At 36.6% G+C, this 19,399-nt stretch overlaps 1 protein-coding gene across 1 annotated transcript; it reads left to right on the plus strand.

Moving 5' to 3' along the window:
* Window positions 1-5,092: 5,092 nt before the first annotated feature.
* Window positions 5,093-17,532, plus strand: LOC129243700 (uncharacterized). The gene is made up of 3 exons (XM_054880908.1): window positions 5,093-7,016; window positions 7,079-7,236; window positions 16,040-17,532. The coding sequence occupies exons 1-3, from the start codon at window positions 5,227-5,229 to the stop codon at window positions 16,924-16,926; spliced, it is 2,835 nt and encodes a 944-aa protein (XP_054736883.1). The 5' UTR covers window positions 5,093-5,226; the 3' UTR covers window positions 16,927-17,532.
* Window positions 17,533-19,399: the final 1,867 nt, after the last annotated feature.

A 19,399-nucleotide genomic window follows, 5' to 3' on the forward strand; every position in this document is an offset into this window, starting at 1 on the left:
CGGGTGGAAAGTTAGGGCTGAAAAGAAAAGAAAGTAGCACTGAGACTTTGGATGATCCCACTGATCGTATTGGGACACACTCTGGTTTCTACAATAGCAATGAGATGATTCAATTGTTGATACAAATTTCCACCCCTAAATCTATTAACGCTCATTGGATAGCATTAATGTGAACGTTTTTAAATGCACCTTCAATGTCTAGAAAAGTTGCCATGGTGTACGGTTTATTTAGAATAGACACCTCTAACAAAAAAAATATTTTTCTTTTGACTGCAGTCAATACATTTTGACAATTTGTTGGTATACGTTTTATAAAAGGTAAAGTTTTTCCACATCCATCTTTATTATTCCGTTCCGGCATCATTACCAGCAAATTTCAGCATCAGTATAAATCCCATAGCTAGACAAATGCTAGCTGATTAATAACATTCGCGTTGTGTTGCTTTCCTGGTCAGTGTTTCATATTGTTTGTTGCTTTCCTCAGTCCACTACTCATGCAAACCTATGAAATTTGTCAGCAACAACTCTTTAGTATTCCTTTTGTAATAGCATTTCTCACGTAGCTAATTTTCTAAATGCACAGGTGTTTATTTTCATTGATCGGAGCTGCGAATTGATCAGGAAATTTTACACCTACCGGAAAATAGATTTCCTCGATTACAAAGCGAGCATTTTGTTTGGGCAGATTTATCAATGAGCTAAAATAACAGAGGCAATATTAACAATAAATTTTTAGATCGATGTACATATGTATGTGTGTATATATGTATCGATTAATTAAGATTTCTCTAGCTCAGTTGCTGATTATGCGCTACATTAATTAGATTTACGAGTAAGAAAAAGTCTTTAAGTGATTGAAATTGTTTATTTTGATTTCAATTTGTTCTTCGTTCATTTATTTAGAGCAACCATTTGAAGTGTGAAGTGTGGCATGGCAATTTAATTTTTTTATGCTGCAAATATTGGCCCCTTCTCCAATGATATCACTTTCCTTATTTTATATGGATTCCATTGCGCTTTGAAGCGAATTGCCGCCGTCAAATAATTGCAACAACGTTATTGGTATTACCTATGGAAATATTTGCAATCTTCTCAAAATAAATTCATGTTTATGTATATATCCATAAATCTAAATATATCTTAGGAAATAATGAGATATTTTTAAATATTTTAATGTAAAATATTTTTAAAATTGATATTCTTAATTTGAGATGTTAAGCGAACTAAGTTATGTAAACAATAAAACTTGTAAACAAAAATTGTAAATTGTTTACGTAGTAGTTTTCAAGAGCAGCTACTTACAACAAAATAATAATAATAAAAACTTAAATTAATAAAACTTCAGATTTTCTAAAATGTGATATCGTGGAAATTTTTTTTTTTTTTAATTTGAAAAAGTCGTTTTTCATCAGGATAATTTATTATAGAACGATTCCATGTCAGGTTTTATATTTTTTTTTTCTAAAAATGGAATTTTTGGAATAGCTTAGCATGGTCTCAGCTATTAATGAAAAAACAAGAAGAAACTATGAAAGAGGTGCTTTTCACAAATGACAAAAAAAAGTTCCAAAAAATTAAAAACAAAATTTTTTTTGTGAAGTTTAAAAAACAAACTAAAAAAACAATTTTGTGAAATTTCTTTCGTGAAAAATTATTTTTTGCCTTGTGAAAAATATTTTACAAAAAATATATATTTGAAAATATTTTACAAGATCTGAAAAAAAAAAATTTAAGTATACTTATCTTAAAAAATAAGCCAAAAATAAAACATCTATAAAACTTTTAAACAGAACTGAAGATATTTGACTTTAAAACTACGTAATAAAAAAGGCGGCCGCCGTAGCCGAATGAGTTGGTGCGTGATTACCATTCGGAACTCAGAGAGAACGTAGGTTCGAATCTCGGTAAAAAAAACACCAAAATTAAGAAAAACATTTTTGTAATAGCGGTCGCCCCTCGGCAGGCAATGGCAAACCTCCGAGTGTATTTCTGCCATGAAAATGCTCCTCATAAAAATATCTGCCGTCCGGAGTCGGGTTGAAAACTGTAGGTCCCTGCATTTGTGGAACAACGTCAAGACGCACACCACAAATAGGAGGAGAAGCTCGGCCAAACACCGAAGGTGTACGCGCCAATTATATATGTATATATATAATAAAATTTAGCATGACTTGGCTTTTTTAACTCTCGGTTGTTAATAAAATAAATAATGAAAAACTATGGAGCGGGTAATTTTGCACAAATATATTAACAAAAACAATTTTTCGATTTTTCAGACAAATTTTTTCATTAAGGTGCCATTTTTTCGCCAACCACCACAAACAATTTTTTTTAGTTCAATGCTGTCACTTATTTCGACAAAGACAAACAAAACAAAGGTACTTTGCATAGCCTCTTGAATGCCCTATAAAATAACAATTTTTAAACATCTTTAGGTCAACCAACATATACATACGTAATTATGTTATATTCAGGATATTATATTTTCTAAAAAAAACTCTGCAATGTCCTGGTATTCTTCTTTCATAAGAATTAAGGCGGTAAAGAATATATCTCATCAAAAAGTGATGCTGTGAGCTCCACCAATTAACACTAGCATCGATTTCAAAAAGTTAAACAAATTAATTTCCCTTAATTTGCACATTTTTCTACCAACAAATTACACATTACATTTACAGTATTATTTTATTTTCGAATATCTGTTATTATTATATGCAGTTATTTCAAAAACATTCCTTCCATTTTCCAACTTATATCCAATGCTGTGAAAAAAGCTATACGGCAGCTCATCTTCTCCTTAGTCAATCTCTGAACCGAAATACTAAAAGCTTTCGCAGAGTGCTAAGCACTAAACACCCCAAAGCTCGCTAGAATTTTAAAAGTTCATTAATATAAAATCTGCTAAAATTGTACTTGTACGTAAGAAAAAATTATGGCCTTCTTCTGGCTTCTTAAATGATTCAAAGAAAATAATTTGGTAAATATATCATGTAAATCTATGTGGCTCTAGTATAGACTTCAAACATAATTTTAAGTAAGGCAAGTGCTTAAAATGGCAAACACATGCACACACAATTAGGTATCAAAATATTTATCACGAAATATGATTTAATGGCGCAAATGGCAAATGAGTTTCACACTACGCGAAAGTTTCACCCCATTAATCTCATCTGTGCAATGGCAAACATCTGATCAATGCAATTGGGCTAGAATGGCGAATCTATAAAGTATTAGTATACTACATATGTATATATATACATATAAATGCACATATATGTTTGTTTGCAAATAGCTTCCCCAACAGCATCTGTAGTATTTATTTCAGAGCAACTGAGAGTGCAAGTCAATCAGCTGATCGTGAAACAAAAAACACAAACCAATAACAATAAAATTACATGCAAAGAAATGAAGAGCAAATGCAGCAAATTTCCCATTTCCCCAAAAGCAAAAGCACCAAAGTCAATTCACCAACAGCGACACCACCAACGGAAAATCAGTTTATTTTCAGACAACGAAGAGAGCGCTTGTGGCAAACGAACCGGTGGTCAAAAAAGATTCGCTGAAAAACTGAATATTAAATATGCGTATATATACATATCTATGCATATAAATGTGATTTAAATGCAATATATTTACATAACTTAACTACAGTATTTGAAAGACATAGAGCATTTAACGATACACTGTATTTTCGAAAGTTATCGTACAGACTTTGAGAATTTTTTTTGGTTCGGAAAAGCAAATGTGCATATTCCAAAATTTTCGGTGTCAAAATGGTCACGTTATAATTATAGAATTTGGCACTCGGAGAATGCCTCGCTGTGAATGTTGAGAATATAAAAAATAGAATATGAAAATGATGTCGAAATTTTATGGGTGCAAATATAAATAGCCATATTTTAAGTGTGAGAGGAAAAACTAAAAACAACAAATATAAAAAAAGTTCTAAAACATGTAATGCAAAAAAATACAAAGCCGGAATGAGAGACGTATTGAATGAAATAACCTCGAAATTAGTGTAAAAAGACATGAAAAGCTGCAGTCGAACATAAAATAAATAAATAAAAATAAAGAAGTAAAATAAATTTAAAAAGTCACATAAGTTAAAGAATAAAATAAATATTTTAAATAAATAAATAAAATTGAATTAATAAAATAAAATAAAATAAAATACAAAAATATTTAAAGTAAATGAAAACTTAATTAAACAAGAACTTGAATATAGTAAAATAAAATAAAAATTATATTAAGGTAAACCAAAATAAAATAAAATAAATTTAAATGAATTATCATAAAATAACATAAAAAAATTAAAGATTTAATTAAATTTTGCAAGATAAAGTAAAATAAATGAAAATGAAATAAAATAAAATACAAGTCATAAAAAAAAACAAATTAAAAAAAACTAAATTAATTAAAAATAAATTAAACAAAAACTTGAATATTATAAGCTAAAAAACTTAATTAAAGTAAAATACAATAAACTAAAATAAAACAACATATAAAAAATATAAAAATAAAAAAAATATATTCAATTAAATATCATACAAATAATAAATTAAAATCATATTAAAATAAATTTAAATTTAGTTAAATTAAACAAGAACTTCAGTATAAAAAAGATTTAATTAAAATAAAATAAACATACAAAAATAGTAAATTAAAATAATAATAATATACATTAAAATTAAATGAAACAAAAAAATATAAAAAAAAATTTAATATAAAAAAATAAAATAAATAAAACAGTTAAACAAAATAAAGTAAACCTAAATTAAATTAAAATAAAATAATATAATAATAAAAATAATAAATTAAAATAATACAATACAAAAAAAAGTAAACTAAACAAAAATAATAATAATAAAAAATAAATAAAAACTAAAATTTAATTAAATTGAAAAAAAACAAACTGAAATAAATAAAAAAAAATATTAAATAAAATAAATAAAATAAATTAAAATGAACTGTCAAAAATAAAAAATAAAAAGTTTTAAATAAATGAAACTTAAATGACTCAATAACTTTAATAAGAAGTAAATAAATGTAAAAATACATTAAATTAAAGTAAATTATAACAAAATAAAGCGAAATAAAATATAATAAGATAAAGTAAAACCAATTAAAATACAAATAAAATAAAACAAAAAATAAAGCGACATAAAACAGAAGTAAAATAAAAAGTAATCAAAAAAAAAGCATCACAATCCCTTTCAACACTCAACCATGGAGCCTTCGATGCAACCAGAGGGTGTCGTGGTGCGCCGTCGCCATCGCAAGCTAACTCGTCCCCAGCGTGAAAAGACGCCCGATCCCTCAGCAAAACCAAACGGTCGACGTCGCTACTCAGAAGATGAAAGCAGTCCCATTGACGGTACCACTGCTTCTGAAGAAACTGCCGGCGTGCAAACCATACGCATGCAAATTCGACCACCCGGCGCTATGTCCGCACATGAGAGCAAAATTTTGCGACGTCGCGATAAGACATTCGCCAGTTCGGCTGCACGTAGCCATTCACAGCCACGCGAAGCAGAACGCCTCACTAGTCCAGAAGCAGATGAGCTCATTCGTACGGTCAAACATCGTAGTCTCTCCTCGCCGCGACACAAGGATGAGTCCAGTGAAAGTGAACTAACTGGCAACACCATAACAGCAGCCAGCACTACTGCTAGAAATATCACCGACACCACCACCAAAATTAGTCAACGCCATTTGTCGCCACATACACGTACGGCCGCCGATGAAAACATAAACCGACTAGAACAGAATTTGCGCCGCTTCGAGGAGGAACGCAAGCGTTTCGAGTCGGATAAGCGTCAATTTGAGCGCGAAAAACGTGATCACCGTTTGCGCTACAAACAGTTGCACGACAGCGACGACCGCAAGCGTCTGTTACAGAACTATCGTAAACTCAGTGATCGCATACAGCTGCCATCGGACGCGGAAGAACGTCGCCGCATGGTGCACAGCCTGCGATTGCAACGCAACGAAGCACCTGTGCTACAGCCACGTCACCGTCATAGCGGCTACGAAGAGTCCTCTACACAATTCTCCTCATCAGATGTAGACGATGTAGAAGAGGTCAGCGTACGCAAATTGGACAAGCAAACCCATCCTGTGCGCCGTCATGTGTCAGCCATTACAGGGTCGGTGCACTACGTGGCCGATGTACGTGGACCACCTCCTCAACCGCCGGAACGACGCAGCGCTAGCCGTAACCACTCACTCTCCCCCATACGGCCACAAAGACGTTCAAAAACACCAGAGCAACGTGCGGAAATAATGCGACGATTGGCCGAAAATGAGGCTAAAACTAATAGCAAATCTGGTAGTATAACACCTGAACCGCAGACGCCTGCCTCACCAGCAGAGCAAAAAATGCCCGATTATCTGAAACCGCAAGCAGCAACAGAAATGTTCGAAGTGCGTCGGCGCTACAGTGTGCCACGCAAGGACTCGCTCATCGAAATCGCTAAACGCAGAAAACAAAGTTTAGAGAAAGCTGAAATGGAAGCTGAGTTGTTAGATGCGGCTAAGGCTGCCGAAGCCGCAAGGATTGAAGAGGAAGCGCGCAAGGCAGCAGCTGCCGTGCCACTAATGACAACTCTGTTGTGCAAGTTAGTAGCTTTCTTCAGTAGCATGCGCGCCGAGAAGAAGCAGGCAATAGCAAAGCCAGAAATTCATTACGCTTCCGAAAAATTGCTATTGCCACAAGATTTAATTGCTGAAGAGCTACCCAAAAATTTGCTCTCCAAAGAGCTGTTCCGTCATCTATACTGGGACGTACGTCAGCAATGGCGGCGTATGAAAACCGATTACCCGAAAGAAATACGCACAATACGTCTTTTGCGCAATAAATGCATTGTAGAGTTGGTTCTACTCATCCTGCTCTGTGGCTTTGGCGGCCTAATGTTCCGCTATACCGAAGGTACCTCGGAAAATATCTACAAATGTGAAGTGCGTAAGGTGAAACGAGATTTTATAGATAATTTGTGGACAGTTAGTCACAGTATGAGGTAACTGAAATAATTGAGCTGTGTGTGTGTCTTTTGTATTGAACGCATTGTAAATTTTGCAGGGAAGACGATTGGAAATCGATGGCACGTCAGAAACTAAGGAAATTTGAAGACGAATTGAATTTGCTAGCCGAATTGGGTATACGTCGATACCCCGGTCAGAAGTCGTGGAACTTCGTAAATTGCATATTATTCTGTTGGACCGTTATCACAAGTATAGGTGGGAAAGTTCGTTGGAAAAAATGTTTATTTTCATATTTAAAAAAAATTACTCAATTATTATATAAAATTGCAAGAATGATAGAACACAGACAGGAGTACAAAGAACCCTCGATTAAGTGTACTAATTAGCACCAAGCGAGTTGACATTCTCTTTTGCCTCTTCCCATTCGAAATACTATACTGTGACGTGCGGCGCGCAGTCTTGTATTTCTATCATTCTTGACACCATTAGATAGAAACTTCTTAATTTCCCGGTCATCTTGGGTTTACGTCTTATCTTCCATCCTTCTTTTTCACATTCATTTGAGTTCATTAAATTTTTTATAAATTTATTAGCACGTAGATTTTTTAACTTCGATAGTTTTTTATTCTCATGGCATGACAGCACGTATTTAGTGTTCTCTTGATATCCGCTGGCTTACGGTCGTGAAACTATTCTAAAAATAGCCTATTGATGGCCCGATGGATAGATGATGCTAAGCTGTGGTCAAGATGCTGTTGCATTGGTTCATCCTGCATAAATTGATAATGTTCTCAAAGATCACCTAATGCATTTATTCTATAGTGTTAAATTGAGCACTGTGACGTCAGCAATTCATAGTATCGTGCGGGGTGACTTCACATGCTAGACATTTGTTAGATAGTTCGGAGTTTAGTCTACTATAGTGTCCAGAACGTAATTGTGTCAAAGTTATGCGGCTCTCTCTTTATGAATATGGTAAATGTCTCCCGATGAATGTCATTTAGCGTCTGTTTGTATACTCTCCGGTCCAGTAGTTGTAGGTTGGTTTTGTCCTGGATCTCGTCAGAAAAGTTGAAGAGATGCCTCTTGACGTACCTGGGAGGTGGCTAAGGTTCTAGCAGGTATCTACAGGGGTAAAACCTTCGGTAGCACTCAAACACAAATTGTTTGCTGAGCATTTTATTGTGCTCCCTGACGGGAAGGATTGATGCTTCATGGTGTAGGTATTGTAGAGGGGACACCAGGAGACATCTCGTGGCTGTCCTGATTGTAGTATTTTGGCACGTCGGGAGCTTAGTCCACTGCAAATCACCAGTTCGAGGAGACCAAACAAGGGCAGCATAGTTCAGAACCGCTCGGCCAATTGCTTTAAATGTCGCCAGCAACATTTCTTTGTCTTTGTTCAAAGTGCTGCCGGCAAGCGATTTGAGGACCTTGAAATTGCGGTTGTGTGCGCAGAAAAGGAGAGCAAACTGTCTGAGGTAACTCCCAAAATTTTGGGGCTGTTTACTGTCGGTATTGGTGTTACATCAACTTTGACCTTAAGCTGCAGTTTGATCTCCTTCGTCCAGGTGGTAAAGAGAGTTGGCTTGGATTTAGTAGGGGAACGTTGGAGATTCCTCGCAGAGAAAAAGCGAAAAAGGCTGGTGCGGTAGTCGTTTACTTTGGAGCACAGGCCATTGATGTCGTTGCCCCACACCATTATCGAATCATCGTCAGCGTAGGAGACCAGGGAGACCCCCTGTGGTGGCCTGAGCTTCGATTTGTAGAAGTTGAAAAGCCAGGGAGATAGGACGCCACCCTGCAGAACCCCTTGCTTTATCCTCCTCTGTTTTGAGTTTTGGTGCCGAAAGTCTTCTTCAGGTCCAAGGCAACTATGACAGTCCTCCCGCAGGGACGTGTTTGATTAAGTCCGCGGTTAATTTGCGGGTTTATAGAGGTATGTGCTGTAGCAGTGCTGTATACTCTTCGGAATCCATGCTTATGTAAGGCTGGAGTCAGATATTTCGTGTAAAGTGGGAGTAGGAGAGCTTCAAGAGTCTTCACTACTGAGGAAAAGAGAGTTATCGGACTATAAAATTCCCCTTAATTGACGGGTTTCACAGGTTTCAGTAGTGGGACTACTCTCCCTGCTTTCCCCTTTTCAGGAATTATGAGAGTGACCATAGACAGATTGAATACCTTTGTGCGGAATCCTACTCCCAATGGACCCAAGTTTTTCAGCATTAGCATGTTAAGTCCGTCAGGGCCAGTGGCTTTGAAAGCTCTAGGTTTTTTGATGGCCACCCGAACCTCCTCACTGGAGAAAGTAGTTATCGCACTGTTGTTTGGCAGTTTATGCAGCCAGCAGAGCATAGTATTTGTACTCGGTAGATTTTAGATACACGCAAGACAATAAAGAAAAAAATATGTTTATCTTATCAGCTGAAAAAGTTTACGGAATATAGCAAAGCCAACGTTATATTTTTAATAACGCGCTAAATGGCATCAAGTCATCAATCCTAAATAGTATCCACACAAAATGTAGTCCAAAAGATCCAAATCACAAGGCAATCTAGGCGACCCATTAATTAATTTTTGAAGTGCGTACTACTAATTAGATGAATAGCTCCATTAATTTTATGGTCTTTGCTCTATTTTCGTAACAGAGTTTAGCCTCAACTTACACTCCTAAACAAGTTTTAAAGCGGTGCAAGCAATTTATGAGGCCTTTAGAGTAGCTTGGCTGTCACTACAGGCACTGATTTTAATTTCTCGCCAATTCGCCAATTATTCAGTCTGCTACTTTAAGCATAGCAAAAACTTCCGATTAAAAGATCGTTGTCAATATACCTAAAGCAGTAAAGCATCTGAAGTAATGTCATCAAGTTCCAGTAGGTACTATTTAACACTTACGCACACGAAAGAATGACCTGTCCAGGCAATTTTGTTTGCTCATGTAAGCATTATGCCGGAATAGGAGTCTAATCACTGGATAAAAATTGATGGTAAAACCGCGCTGTGTCAATGTTTAACTGATATTGATTTGTGTCTTTTAGTCTTAACTTGGCATCGTGTTGTTCTTATACCACCGTGTACTCAATGGTGGTACTCGTTAGAAATATCGTAGAAAAGTATCGATGATACCAAAGTAGAGAAGTACCAAAGTACCAAAGAGAGAAGTACTCGATACTTATTTGTATCGGATTTATTCTAAATCTCACACAGAGAAACCACTTTGCTATTTTATAAAGTATTGAGAATTTGACTTTAAGGTATTTTCAATTTTCTGGCGGGTTACTCTTTAAAACCGAAATTAGTATCTCTATGTATCGGGTGATTTTTTAAGATCTTGAGAGCATAAAATGTTAATACAAAACAGAAATATTTTCGGAATGGATTTTTTTTATTATAATTTGGTAGATAATTTCATGGCAGTTATTTTTTAAAAATGACATCCGGCATATGTCCGCCACGGTTACGAGTTACATGGTCCAATTTTGACTACTTTTCCCAATTAATCTGAATAATAAATCTAAAATAGCACAAATACAATGCAAACGATGGGGGTTTGGCGTCAGTTTTCTTACAAACTGTATTTTATAGGCACGTAAACCTACAAAAATTAAATAAAATTGTCCACGTAGTCGGGGGACAAAGGCCAATAAGTTGAAAACGTCGACGAATTAATATTTCGGCGTCTTCTTCAACACTTCGCTCTATGAACTTCGAGAACAGATTTTTTTTCAAACTTAAGAATCGTTTTTCTACAATCAATAAGCGTTGCTCTGGCGTTAACCGATTCATGATGACTTGCCAAACCTCGCTGAACAGATATTTTAACACAGTTTGTCATTCTCAGCTGCCAAATCATAGTTATCGATGTCGACAATTCTCATGCAGCTAAAAAAACATACCCTATACAAGGTGACGCAAAATCGGAAGATTTATAGTTTTTGTAAGTGGCGTCGTACGTCAAACTTATTTGACACTAGTGAACTATACCGCTGCGTATTTCAGACATATTTGACTCTAGAGAAACAGACAAGCAAAGGGATGCGTAATGTCAAAATATGTAAAGATTTCCATCATTCAAAATCAATTTTTTATTTAATTTAATAAAAATGTTATTCAAAAACTAAATTCAATGATTAATGTTGTGCCACCTTGTATTATTATACCTACCATTATTTAATCTTAGGATTAATTTTGAGTCTAAAAGTAAAAAAGTTTCTCTGACCAGATCATTAAAAACAAAAATTGGAAATATTTTCAAATTTTTATTGTATTTAAACAGCAAACCGGATTCGTTTAATTTAATATAATTACGTTTAAGATATGCGCTTACATACTTACATACATCCACATTTACTTGCTTGCTTCGGCAATTAGCTTCTCCTACTCATTTACATATCGCTTTATTGTTTATGTGCTCAAATTTATTGTATGGAAATATTTAATCAGCTTTGCGTTTTACACAAATACATATTTATATTTTTTTTAGAGGAAGTTAGAGCCTATGGGAACAGTTGAAATATTGCTTATGTCGCCAATTGACTACGTTTTCTAATAAATCTGGACGTAAGGCGTCAATGGTGGCTTGAATATTGCAACAAATCGATTGCTAAAGGCGCGGTATGGCGCCTTTCTCAGCTGTCAAACTGTAATTACCGATATCGATATCGAAAGTTCTCATGCAGCTAAAAAAACCACCCTATGCGATTTACTATAAGAATGTGCGAAAGGGTGAAAACTAGCTGAGACGTTCCCAAAAACTTCATGTAAAATGAGAATTAGGGGAAAAGAATATTATAAAAAATTTTCTTAGAGTCTCAGAGACTTTTCCTGAGACTTATTAAACACTGCGTTCATGCTTCGAAAATCTCACCCTATTCGCTCTATGAGATTCAAGAAAAATTCTTGAAATATTGAAAATCGTGTTAAAAAAAGAATTCGTGTAAAAAAAGTATGTAAAAATGAAGTATGTGTATATTGGCTGTTATGCTTTCTATATTTGAATGACCTACCATTTCAAGCTAAGGGTTTTGAGTAAAATAAACATCAAATATATATTTTTCCTACCCAAGTTCCACATACACATAAAAAAATAAAGAAAATAATCTATTGAGGATTAGTAAATAAAACTAAAAATAAGGAGGCTAGAAATCCATTTTAGAGCTATGCTTCCGGTACTTTTTTGTTCAGAATTACCAGTAGAATACTCCAGTTGCCGAAATAAAATCGGTTATATTTTTTAAGCACAAATTAACCCGCCCTAATGTACAGAAGTTTGCCCATATCGCGGTGCCGCTACTCAGTGAATATAACAGAATCAGCTGTTGAACTGACGTAATTATTGAGTTTTGAGTGTAACTTGAAACATTTTTTTTCTTTCCTAACTCTTTTCTATTATCTTCTCTGTTTGCACTAACCTAAGCTAACTTTTCATTTATGTTTATAAATCATCACTACTTTGGCACTCTCTTTTTAGTTCTCTCACACAAGTCATCTGCATTTATGTCACAGCAAAGTTACGCACTTTTTTACACTTCGCAATCTGGTTTTCTATAATTCTTTTACACCGACTAGGCGACACAACATATTGGGCGCATAGTGCCGAAACAAATGCTTTCCAATGTTGTCTACTTCTTGCTTTCGTCTTAATTTGGATCCATGAGAGAGATTCGTCAATTTGTAAAAAATTTTCATTAAGGCTACGTCGCCAAGTTCCTTCAGGGCGTTCCTTGTGACGCGATCATTGTGGGTTCCAGTTCAGTTCAATTCTACTTATGTCGGTCGCTGGCTTGCGCAATGCGTATGGTCAATCCAATTCCATTTGCGCTCTCGTATTTCAATGTCAATTGGTTTTTGTCTGCTTCGCTTGATTTTTGATTGCTTCGGCGACGCAAATTCCTATCGTGAATGTCCTCTGAGATTGCCAAGAGGGGAGCAATTCTTCTGTCCTGGGTTCTTAATGATGTATCATTGTGTTCATACATCTCGGCAGCGCGCGGAATTTTCAATGCTTCGGCTGACGGTCTTCCCACCGCTATGAACGCAGCTGACCATCATTATTATATTTTCATATGTCTCCAAATTATGTAAAAAAATTTCAATCGGCATAAAGTATTTTTCCTTTTTAATTTATTTTACAAGTTCTCCTGTTCAGCTGACGTATTTTCCCCCCTCTACGGCGTAGCTGACTATTTTTTTTTATTCTACTAAATGTCAACAATACACAGCCGGTATTAAATGAGTTGTTAAAAATTATTTTTCGACACGTTTCGCAGCATCCCACGCACGTACCCACCGCTACTGGACCAGCTGACTGTTACTTTTGTCATCCATTGGATGGCGTATGCCTTCAGTATTAAAATCAGTCGGCATGAAATGATGAGGTCAATCTGACCCCTGGCTCCGGGACTAGTCAGGCTACTACAACTTTGCGAATCGAATTCTTCAAAGAGAACTTCTAGGTAGACGCCATCATAAGTGACCTAGTTTTACAGAAATAAAAACTGCAATTGCTAAACTTAAAAATCACAAATGCAATGGTGCTGATGGGATTGCTGTGAGTTATTGAGATTCAGCAGAGAAGAACGCATACACAACTACACAGCCTGATGGTAAAGATATGGCGAAAAAATAATATGCATTTTGAATAATTATCAAGTCTTATAATTCGCATACACAAAAAAGGGGATAAAGAAAACTGCTGTAAGTATCGGGGTATGTCGATATTAAACGCTGTGTAAAAAATATTTAAAAATATATATATATATAATGGTATATATATATAATTGGCGCGTACACCCTTTTTGGGTGTTTGGCCGAGCTCCTCCTCCTATTTGTGGCGTGCGTCTTGATGTTGTTCCACAAATGAAGGGGCCTGCAGTTTGATTTACAAATATACTTTATGAAAAAGTACCGAATATTCCGCACAAATTCTGGATGATTACCAAGCAGTTTTCAGAGCCAACTGGTCTACAATAGATGAAGATTTCATAGCGACACAAACTTTTGAGAAACTATACGATAATGATATTGGCGTCTACTGCTTATCCGTGGACTTTAAACAAGCATTTGACAGCATAGACAGAAGGCATATTAAATTTTTGCTACAGTCTATAAGCATCCCGTTAAAACTAATTGAGGTTTCTAATATGACGCTAACAACACCACGGCGAAGGTTATTGTGCAAGCAGAGTGCTCAGAGTAATTTCGCATTATATCGGGAGTTAAACAGGGAGGCGCGCTATCAACGTTGATATTCAACCTAGTCCTGCACGCAGCAATAACCGAAATAAAACCAGATGGGACTATATACAACAAGCCAAAAATAAAAAATAAAAACACGATTGAAGAAAGTATTGGTGAACGCTACGATTTTCAAATACCGCAGACAATAAGACCAAGATTTATGGTATCACTAATGGGGTATAAGCATGATGAACAGTCAATAGTAGGGAAACTAAAAAAGCAAAATAAAGTACTAGGAAATAGTGAGATCAAATTAGTAAAAATTTATGAAGTTAGAAAGAAGAGCAGACTTTTTCACAATGCTATTTTGGAAATTGAACCTGAGATTTTTCCTTATGTTTTAAACTGCGAGAAAATAAATATTGGATGGGAGCGCTGTAAGGTATTCGATGGTGTAGAAATCTTGAGACGTTTTAAATATCAGGGGTATAACCATAAGGTTGCCAGAGTATTGTTTACAAGCGCGCGGAAGCATTTTGTCGACAGTAAACGCGAAAAAAGAAAATCAATAATGGATTTCAAACGTAATTGATTGCATTATATTTGGCTGGGAAATCACAACCATCGATTGTTCGTGAGGTGAAGCACCTTAAAGTAAATAAAGTTTTTGTTTAACGCACCATTACTCGTTACAATGTCGTTATCTGACCGTAACATCCGCCGCATACTAAAAAATGATCTCAAAGTCAAGCCTTACAAGATACAAAAGGCGCATGATCTCACACCAAAGCAGCAACAAGTCAGGCGTGAGAGAGCGAAGGAGTTGCTTCACTTGGCGGAAAGCGATCAATTTCCGAACTTTGTGTTTTCTGACGAGAAAATTTTTCAAGTTGAGCAATTCGTAAACTCCCAAAACGATAGGGTTTATTTGACCGACCGTTCATACAAGAATTTGAGTCATGGATTGGCCACCAGGAGGTAGCACCCGTAAAGGTTTTGGCCGCTGTAAACGCAGATGGGCGCTCTCCAATCGTTTTCGTCAATCCTGGCGTCAAGGTAAATGCGAAATATTATGGGGAAAGTATTCTGGAGGCTGCTTTGAAGCCGTTGGAAAACAAACATTTCAGTGGCAGACCATGGGCGTTTCAACAGAATTCGGCACAGTCTCACAAAGCTCGTGTGAACCAATAATGGCTAGAAAACAACGTTCCGAACTTCATAACGTCCACACAATGGCATTCAAATTCACCAGACGCGAATGCGATGGATTAATCTCTTTGGACCATTTTGGAGAGCAAGGTCCGAACTAAAAGATTCACCAGTTTCGAGGCGCTGAAAAACGTCATTGTCCTCGAGTGGGCCAAAATACCTGGAGGTCACATTCGGGCAGCTTGCGACTCATTTCTGGACCGTCTCAAGGCCATAGTCAAGGCAAAAGGTGGTCATATCGAGCAAAAGTAAATTGATTCTTAATTTTCTATTATTTTCACACATTTTTTACTTTAAATTGAATAAAAGTAATTTTCCAAACTAAATTTATGGCCTTTTTAATTGGTTACACTTCGAGTGCCGGACCGTGTATATAGACCTAACAGGTACATCGCCTACGTACCATTTGTCGATTTCATCGAAAATTTGTCGCTTAATTATAATAGTATCGTTGCAGCAGATTTTAACAGCGACCTGCTATGTGAAAGTGAGTTCGTATTAGCCATGCGAAGCTTGGGCTTGTTCCCTGCTAACAGTTCAATGCCTACACTATTGGAAAAAGTACCTCCAATCAGAACATTTCAAACCATATACGAAATTATTTTTGACATTTCATAAAATTTAATAGATGGTTACACAACTAATAGTCTTTTCGCTTAAATCTTTGCAGGTTATGGTCATATTGCACCGGTGACTAAATTGGGACGTTCATTGGCCGTCGTCTACGCCATAATTGGTATTCCACTATTTCTTCTCATTTTGGCGGACTATGGTAAACTTTTCACGCGTGCGCTGAAGTTCTTGTGGGTCTACGTGCGTCGTTTGTACTACACCGGCACTTGCCACAATATACGAAAACATCAGTCGGTGCGCGACGCTATGAAATTGGCGAAGCGTTCGAGTATGTTCTTCGGACGCGAAATGGATATTGAGTCGAGAACAACATGTCCAGAAACACCGTCTTCGCCGTTCGACGAGACATTTGAAGTGGATGATGAATTTAATCTCCCCATCTCGGTGGCGTCCTTTTTGCTAATCAGCTACATATTAATTGGCGCACTATTTTACTGTATGTGGGAGGATTGGACTTATTTCGAAGCATTTTACTTTGTCTTTATCTCTATGTCGACCATCGGTTTTGGTGATCTTGTACCCCAACATCCGATCTTCATGATGTGCAGCACACTCTATTTAATCTTCGGCCTGGCCCTTACATCTATGTTCATCAATGTGGTGCAGATCAAACTGAGTGACACTTTCAAGCAGGCGTCGATTAAGCTCAGCACGACTATTGGCATAGAATTGCCGCCCGAAGGCGAAGTTGATGGGGAAGGGGAAGCGGAAGGGGAAGTAGAAGAGGGTACTGAAACGGCAGCGAATAATAACGCAACTACAACTCGAATAGATGTTGACAGCCCCAAAGAGCCGACAGCACCACCAGCGCCTCCCAAACCGGCTACGAATAATGCGCAACACATCGAAAGCCCACCACCATTGCCAAGTCGCAAGCAAGAAGTGGAAAACGAAGTCAAGAAAAAGGGTTGGTGGTTTTGGTAGACAAAATATAGTTTTTAAGTGTAAGAAAATCATACTTTTAAACCAATTTTTTTTAATTTATTAATGCTTGAAAAAATTAATACTTGAAAACTTAATAGAGGATTGCTGGAGAATAAATTTTTACATAAGGAAATAAATATCAGCTTCTACGTAAAATCTGAACCTGCGGCCGGCTGCGTTATCTGCGGGCTCTGTAGAAAGCTTGAAAAGCTTTAAGTTTGACTGCACTTGTAACGATTGAAGTTTTTTTGTTGTAACTTTTAAGACCTCTCTATGTCCTCACGCCCACATATCACCGACGACCACTCACGATCCATATAAAATCAAAGTCTTTGCCATAGTTTTAAGTTTAGGTGGACAAAAATATTTAACTATTTTTATATACTCGTATGTCTATGCAGCTTTTGCATAAGCTTGAAGGCGGAGATTCGAGGCTTTTGAAATCAAACCAAAAGTAAGAATTAACTAAATAACACAAAGTTTGAGTTAAACTAATAAAGACCTGATTATTTGAAAATGATAATGAAATTTAAAATAGAAAAAAATTTAATTTATTTCCGAGCACAAGATTTTTACTGATTAATAAATTTGTTTTTGTTTTTAAAAATTTTTGCTTGTACTATTTTGTTATTATGTTTGTAAAATATATGTAGATAATTTTTTAGAGAAATAGTAGTTGTATGAAATATTTATTTAAGCTTTTCGAAATAAAAAGTAAATAAAAATTATATAAAATTGGTGCTTTATTAAATGTGGATATAAAGAGAGCTTTTACTGAACAGGGTAGCACTGAGATTTTGCTGTCGTATGTCACGAATAGTATGCCCCATGTTTTCTAGGTTGTACTAGTTTTGATTTGTTACCAGAAATATGGGGTGTTTTTTGAGCTGCATGAGAACTATCGATACCGGTGACTAAGGAAAAGTTGACGAATAACCGCAAATCAAGCAATAACCATCAGCTAGGAGAGGACTTGACCATTGATTATAGAGTCGTTCAGGATATTGTAGTTAATGATCAGGGTTTGCGCCACGTTGCTGCAAAGTTGGTCTCAAAAGTCGAGAAATTTTATGCAAAACGGGCACCGCGTTGATGACGTCAAAGACATGATTCCCAAGGCTGAATTCGACCCAAAATTCATCAAACGCGTCATTACTGGAGACGAGACGTAGGATTACGAATGAGCCAAGATAAAAAAAACGACGTCGGTTTTTGTGCATTGCAACGGTGCACCACGAATTTTTACCAGAAGGTTCGACAATTCATAAGTACTATTATTTGGGTGCCATGAGATGTTTACGTGAAGCAATTCGGCAACAAAGAAATGGTTTGTGAGAAAACAACTCGTAGATTTTTCATCATGATAAGGCACCGTCATAATTTTTTACTAAGAACGAAACGATTTTGGAAAGGTCACTGGTTGTACTCAGTTGCTGGGCTGCCACTTGCGGCCTCCGAGTCAACTCTGACAAAACGAAACTGGTCTATTTACCAGAAAATATACACCTCCATCCTTTCGACTTCCCAAATTAAACAACCACATTCTCCCGCTCTCATCGGAAGTTAGGTATCTTGGTGTGATACTTGACTCCAAACTCCATCGGAAGCTACACATTGAAAATCGGGTAAAGAAAGCCAGCATAGCCTTCTACTCCTGCAAATCTATGTTCGGTAAAAAATGGGGACTCAGGCAAACGGTCGTGCTTTGGATGTACAGCGCAGTGGTTTTGCCAATTTTATCGTATGGATGCCTAGTTTGGTGGGAAGCTCTTCGGAAGGGATATAATAACACTAAAATGGGGAGGGTGCAAAGGACTCCTCGCATTGGCATCACCGGAGCATATAAAACTTGCCCCAGTGCTGCCCTGTATGTCCTTTCGCACTTACTTCCCATCGACTTTTCCGTTATTTCCATCGCAGCTCAAAGTGCAATCAGGTTAAAGGAGATTGGCCGCTGGATGCAGTCTCTCAAGAGACATGGTAGCATTTTCGGGCAGTTAGCATCGTATTTCTCCGAACTTCGAACAGATCTCTCTATCCACAAACTAGAGTTTGAGGGTCGTGCTAGGGCAATCTTTCCAAATAGGTAGGATTGGATCGAGGGGAAAATCTTCCCCGAAACTTGCACCCCTGACTTCACTCATGGTTCCAAGATAGAATTGGGAGTCGGAGCAGGGGTTTTCTCTAAATAAGCCAATTTATCTATCTACTTTAAACTGCCGAACACTGCTAGTGTTTTTCAAGCAGAAGGCTTTGAAGATATTGGCACTTTCTCCGATAGTCAAGCCGCGATTAAGGCTCTGACGACGCCATGGTGTAGAACGAAATTACTAAACTCCTGTAAGGAGATCACATCTTTGGGTGTGCAGAAAATATTTCTCTGATCTGCGTTCCAGGACATGGAAACATAGGGGGGAAATGAAATTGCTGATGAGCTTGCCAGGAAGGGGATTGAATTGGCCTCAGAGACCTC

Source organism: Anastrepha obliqua, chromosome 4 (assembly GCF_027943255.1).
Source record: "Anastrepha obliqua isolate idAnaObli1 chromosome 4, idAnaObli1_1.0, whole genome shotgun sequence".
Taxonomy (NCBI): domain Eukaryota; kingdom Metazoa; phylum Arthropoda; class Insecta; order Diptera; family Tephritidae; genus Anastrepha; species Anastrepha obliqua.